Source organism: Stenella coeruleoalba (genome assembly GCF_951394435.1).
Source record: "Stenella coeruleoalba genome assembly, chromosome: 5".
In the NCBI taxonomy this organism is placed as follows: Eukaryota; Metazoa; Chordata; class Mammalia; order Artiodactyla; family Delphinidae; genus Stenella; species Stenella coeruleoalba.
The window spans coordinates 125,748,990-125,754,989 of NC_137150.1; the positions used below are offsets into that span (position 1 = coordinate 125,748,990).

Consider the following 6,000-nt stretch of genomic DNA (forward strand, 5'->3'; position numbering starts at 1 on the left):
TAGCTGTTCTAGAATTAGGGAAAGATGACATAATTTCCTGCATGTAGTCTTTTCATTAATGGATTTTTGGTTAAACTGAGTGATTTTTATAATAAAATCCTGCTAAATGTGATCGTTTGTACCACTGGTACTTTTGCAAATAGCTGTTGCTTTTGTAACAGCTCTTCATCAAATGGTGCAAATGGGCAATGCAGTTTTAAAATAAAGGCTCCAAAATCTGCCAGCCCAGAAAAGTTTCGACTTACCTTTTTTTTCCTATTATTGGAATTGGCAGTGCATAGGGGTAAATAAAGTCTGTTTTCCAAAGTATAAATCCAACTGTTTTATATCCATAGAAAACAGCAGTAAACCAGACTTCTAGAGTGATTTCCCCAAATGTACCTGTGCAGGTTAAGAAACATTGTTTCTTTATGATGTCCTCTTTTATGTTTTTCTGTATCCTCTCTCTTTTTTTTTTTCAAGTCCTTTTGCTTACTCTTTTGAGGCTCCCTATTGGTTTGGAGAATTTCTCTGTAAGGGGAGAGCCTTAACATATTAAAATGATAAAGATGAAAGCATAGCTACATAGTAAAGGATTTTGTACGAGACAGAGAGGAAATGGACATTCCAACAATCCAAAGAATATGTGTATTAAATTTTTATTCATATTATATGAATAAAGCTATATATCAATATAGCTTCTATTTTCTAGAGGGCTATATGTGGCAGTCATTGTGTGCTAAGCACTTTACAAAGATAATCCTTTCAATCTTCAACAATTCTATTAGTGTTAATACTGTTTTTAATGTCATTTTATAAATGAGGAATAAAAGCTTAGAGAAAATATGCCTTCCCTGTGGTCACAAAGGGTAATAAGTTGAGATGTTAGGTTTTGAATCTCGGCGTTCTGATTCAGAGCCCTTATTCTTAGGCTCTATTACTGCTCCCAAGGTTTTTTGTTTTGCTTAGTAATGTTTATTTTTAAATCAGTGTTTCATCGTAATTTTTGAAAATATGTTTTGAAGATTTAGTACATAAAATTTGAGTGCTTAGCATTGAAATTTTAGTTAATGTTCTGAAGTTTCCTTGGATAATAACATTAAATATTTTATATAGACTCAGTGTTAATTGCTATTGTGGTAGATACAATACTAGTCTTCTTATGGAATAATCTGTGAAATATTGTAAGAAGTCCAAATTTTTAAATTTTATTTATTTATTTATTTACATCTTTATTGCAGTATAATTGCTTTACAATGGTGTGTTAGTTTCTGCTGTATAACAAAGTGAATCAGCCATACATAAACATATATCCCCATATCTCTCCCCTCTTACATCTCCCTCCTACCCTCCCTATCCCACCCCTCTAGGTGGTCACAAAGCACTGAGCTGATCTCCCTGTGCTATGCAGCTGCTTCCCATTAGCTATCTATTTTACATTTGGTAGTGTACATACGTCCATGCCACTCTGTCACTTCGTCCCAGCTTACCTTTCCCCCTCCCCGTGTCCTCAAGTTCATTCTCTACGTCTGCATCTTTACTCCTGTCCTGCCTCTAAGTTCTTCAGAACCATTTTTTTTTTAGATTCCATATATATGTGTTAGCATACGGTATTTGTTTTTCTCTTTCTGACTTACTTCACTCTGTATGACAGTCTCTAGGTCCATCCACCTCACTACAAATAACTCAATTTTGTTTCTTTTTATGGCTGAGTAATATTCCATTGTATATATGTGCCACATCTTCTTTATCCATTCATCTGTCAGTGGACACTTCCATGTCCTGGCTGTTGTAAATAGAGCTGCAATGAACATTGTGGTACATGATTCTTTTTGATTTATGGTTTTCTCAGGGTATATGCCCAGTAGTGGGATTGCTGGGTTGTATGGTAGTTCTGTTTCAAATTTTATTTTCTGTTTTGTTTGTTTTGGTTTTGGCCGCACCACACAGCCTGTGGGATCTTAGTTCTGCAACCGGGGATCGAACCCGGGTCCACGGCAGTGAAAGCCCACGTCCTAATCACTGGACCACCAGGAAATTCCCAAGAAGTCCAAATTTAAAATTTTTTTATATAGTCCTAATGTGTTTTCTCTTTTTTAAAGGTATTATTATGATGGGGACATGATTTGTAAAGTTCAAGGCAAGAGATTTGTATACAAGTTTGTCTGTGACTTGAAGACTCTTATTGGATACAGTGCAGCAGAGTTGAACCGTTTGGTCACAGAATGTGAACAGAAGAAACTTGCAAAGATGCAACTCCATGGAATTGCCCAGCCAGTCACAGCAGTAGCCCTGGCTACTGCGTCTCTGCAAACAGAAAAGGATAATTGAGCCCAGGACCTTTTGGGAGTCCAAGGTCTTTCTTAAATGTTAGAGCAAGTATTGCTCTTACCTTTATTACTGAATTTGAATCTTCTTTTATTTCTAGACTGTACAATCTGATGCATGATTTTTTTATAAATATTTCATACTCTTGTGAATTTGGATCTTTTTACTTTGAGCATATATTTTAGAAAATGTGTATGTTAAACGATCACCACAATGTCTTTAGGCAGGTTCATTGTGGGATAGTTTGTTAACAGTCAAGAAAGCTAAACTGGTCAGTATTAATGTCTAGCCCAACCAAAAATAGCCAGTAGCTATTGATGAAAAATAAATGAAAGTATCTCCAGGAAACAGTCTGGCTTAACTATTTTTTGAAAATATAACTGTTTCCCCTCTCTGCTGCTTTAGATGTTGCTTTACATAGAACCAGAAAATGGAATTTTTCACAGCTGAAGCATGTATGCCTGTTTCATCTAATCAAGCAGAGCTAAAATAGTCATATCAAATAAAATTATAATATTAATAAATTACTAAACTAAGAGCATCACGTTATTAATTTATATATTTGCAAGCAAAGGACAGTAGAAGACTGGCAGAGGAATAGTGCTGAAGAAAGAGATCCAGGTTTAAATCTGGCTTTACTCAAGCCAGTTTTAAGGATTTACTGTATAGCTATTTCATAATGTCAGGCCAAGAATTTAAATTATTATAAGAGAGGCATTAAATTCTAATAAACCAACTATTACAAAAATTCTCAAATGATCTCTGCTTTCCCTATCAGAGATTTAAAAAACTGAAAAAGTGTACCTCAACCTGAAAATAAAAGTTTGGTTTAGTTTGGTTTGGTATGGCTTTCTTTTTTTTTTTTTTTTAATTACCCTGTAGTGCTGGTTTATTATACAAAGCAGCTTATATAAGTCCTGGGTTTCTGATGAAGTGAAGACTTTAAATCAGTCAGTAGTACTTTACCTTTCAAGACATTAGTAAATTACTTGCAAATAGTTTTAAAAGGACATTTTGAACTCCAGTGTAGGCAGTCTTTTCTTAAAACAAAATTTCCCATTTATTTAATTTTTTCCTTTGAATATTATATATGAGTGTACAGATATCTATATACATGTCCAGTTGACCATCTTATACATATATACATGTACACACATATAAATGAAGACATAATATTCAAAGCAAAGATATTTCAAAAGGTGATAACTCATTTAAAAAATTCTTTAAAAATTAAATAACTCTTACATACGTAAAACTCCTTACTTACCACAAGCCAACACTAAACAGAAATGGCTAGAAATGTCTTTCTTTTTTTCTTGCTTGCTGTGCTTGGTTTCCTTGCTTTTTTTCTTTTTGTTTTAAGGTATTACGCACGAATCATGATATGAGATACTGGCAAATAATCCTCTTATAGCAGAAGATTGATTCTCAAATATTACTTTATGTATCTTCTCCCTCATCATCGCCTTTAAATCCATCCCTCTAAACAGCTTAATAAGAGCTCAATACTTTTGACTAACTAGGAGGAAAGTGCCATGCTAATGCAGTCAAAGAGGCACTGTTAGCAGTTGCTGCCACTAGTAGCAAATAGTGGTTTGGAGAGAACCATAGGGACAGGGATCTTAGGAACAAGGAGTAGAGGAGGGCGTCTGTGACCTCCTTTTCTGGTAACCTCACATCATAATATTAAGTGTTATGCTGTACGACTGCAACATGTAATGTCAGGTCATTTATGTTTTTATTATGTCTATGTCTAAGTCCTTTAAGACCCTGCAGTAGAATCTAAAAAGAATAAAATCTGTAATTTCCATTTTTACGTTTTTATAAACACATACAGAGTAGACTGACAAATTATTAGTTTAATTTGGATGCTGTGATTGCAAGGATATCTGAATAGAATAGCAATATGAAATAATATATAGAAGCTCTAGTTCAGATAACAGCTAAAAAGAAGGTTTGCACCATCCTCTTATGGCCTGGGAAGTTGACAAGTCACTTACAGTTTTAAAATAATAATAATAAAATTTACTCTTCTGGTATATTTTTCAAGAGCTTAAAATTATTGACTTTTTGATTTAAAATACTTTGGGGGAGACACGTTAAAGTTTTAGCCAGGATGACAGATTTCCGTTATGTCTCAACTGTATGTATATATATTTTTAAGACAAGGAACACCCATATTTCTTCTAGATCCCTAAAATCAAACTATTATTTCTTTTTTCCTTATGTGTTCCTCAGATACTTTTTTTTAAAGAACCGCATTCTATCCATTTTCTTCCTTTTGCAGTTTTTATTTTATTCCTCATCATTTGAACAGAGACAGTTCTCATACATGATCAGGTGCTGTTTCTTTTTTCTTCTTTGCCTCTCACCATTGTTTTATGCACCATAAGTAATGAGATTAATTTCCCCAGTTGACTCAAGAAACTTCTGTTACTTTGTCTCAACTTATAAATAAACTATTTCCGTTGTCCTTATTGAGGTTGCAGTTATCAGAAGCCAAGTAGTTTTTTCTTTTGTTGAAAGATAACTTGTGTTCTGAAAGAAAATATAATTTGCTCTGCTTTTATGAATAAATTTTCCAGAGAAGAATTTACAGTATATTCAAAAGGGAGAAAGATAAAATTATTGGCCATCTTCCATACCATGTAAGTACAAAAATAATGAAGTGTGTTCATTTTTGTTTTAAAACTTTTTTTCCACATGAGATTCTCATTGAGCCAACTTTCATACATATCTTGCTGGCCTTAAGTTTAGAAATTTGTGTTGGCATCAGAAAATCCAACAAATTAGGCAGAATTACTCTGTGGTTGATTGTCACATGAATCGACTCATCACATTTATTTTTGTGTCAGTCTGTGTCAGTTAATTAGGAAAAATTGTTTAGTTGTTTCTCTCCCCTGAATAAATGGTGAAATTCAACTATGATATTTCTTTAAAGGATTGTGCCTCCGAATATTTTAGGTGAGGTCTGCTGTTTTACATATTCATCATTTTATGCTACTGCCTTTTAAAAAGAACTAATGTATCTTTGAAATAGCACAAAAATGTTTTAAAATTCATAATTTCAAAACAACATGTGACTAACTTAATGTCTTCATATCTAGAGGGTATAAAAATATTGATATTTCAGTGATATTTCACTTGCTGCCAGAAAAAAATATTCTCAATCTTTTGTAAGAGGGAAGAGGATTTTTGCATACATTTTTACTCTTTAAATAAAGACACTTGTACTGTCATAACAACAATTATGTATTTGTGGCTTTTTTTTTGTAATTTTACATAAGACAGTTATTTTCTATTTTTACTCAGATAAAAAATATTTGTGCATAAAATGTAAAAATAGTAAAATGAGAAAAATAAAACTATTATACAGTATATTTCTGTTTTTTAGAATTTTTTTCCCCATCATACAGATAGTCTCAAATTCCTGGGATATTAGGTTAGATGAAAATATGACAGTTCACATCTAGTATATAATTCCCATATACTTTTTTAAAAACTATCAATTTGGGAAGAACAAATTCCACTGAACTAAAATTAGGTGTTAGAGAGTTTAGTCTTTTTAAGAAAATAAATGAAAACCCCATCCACAAAGCCGAACTGTTTCAGAATAGCAACAGAAGAAAGGTAACACTGAGTACTTGTCAAAAGGCAAGTCGATGATCGCTAAAATAGAAATTCTTAGTAAAG

The 6,000-nt window shown here is 32.9% G+C and overlaps 1 protein-coding gene across 4 annotated transcripts in view; it reads left to right on the plus strand.

Moving 5' to 3' along the window:
• GABPA (GA binding protein transcription factor subunit alpha) overlaps positions 1 to 5,638 on the plus strand; it is a 36,255-nt gene extending 30,617 nt beyond the window's left edge. For all 4 annotated transcript variants that reach the window (XM_079923424.1, XM_079923423.1, XM_079923425.1 and 1 more), the window contains exon 10: positions 2,082 to 5,638. In XM_079923424.1, the coding sequence (XP_079779550.1) occupies positions 2,082 to 2,310 (229 nt within the window). In that variant the 3' untranslated portion in view covers positions 2,311 to 5,638. The remainder of the gene's footprint in view (positions 1 to 2,081) is intronic.
• The last annotated feature ends 362 nt before the right edge of the window (positions 5,639 to 6,000 follow it).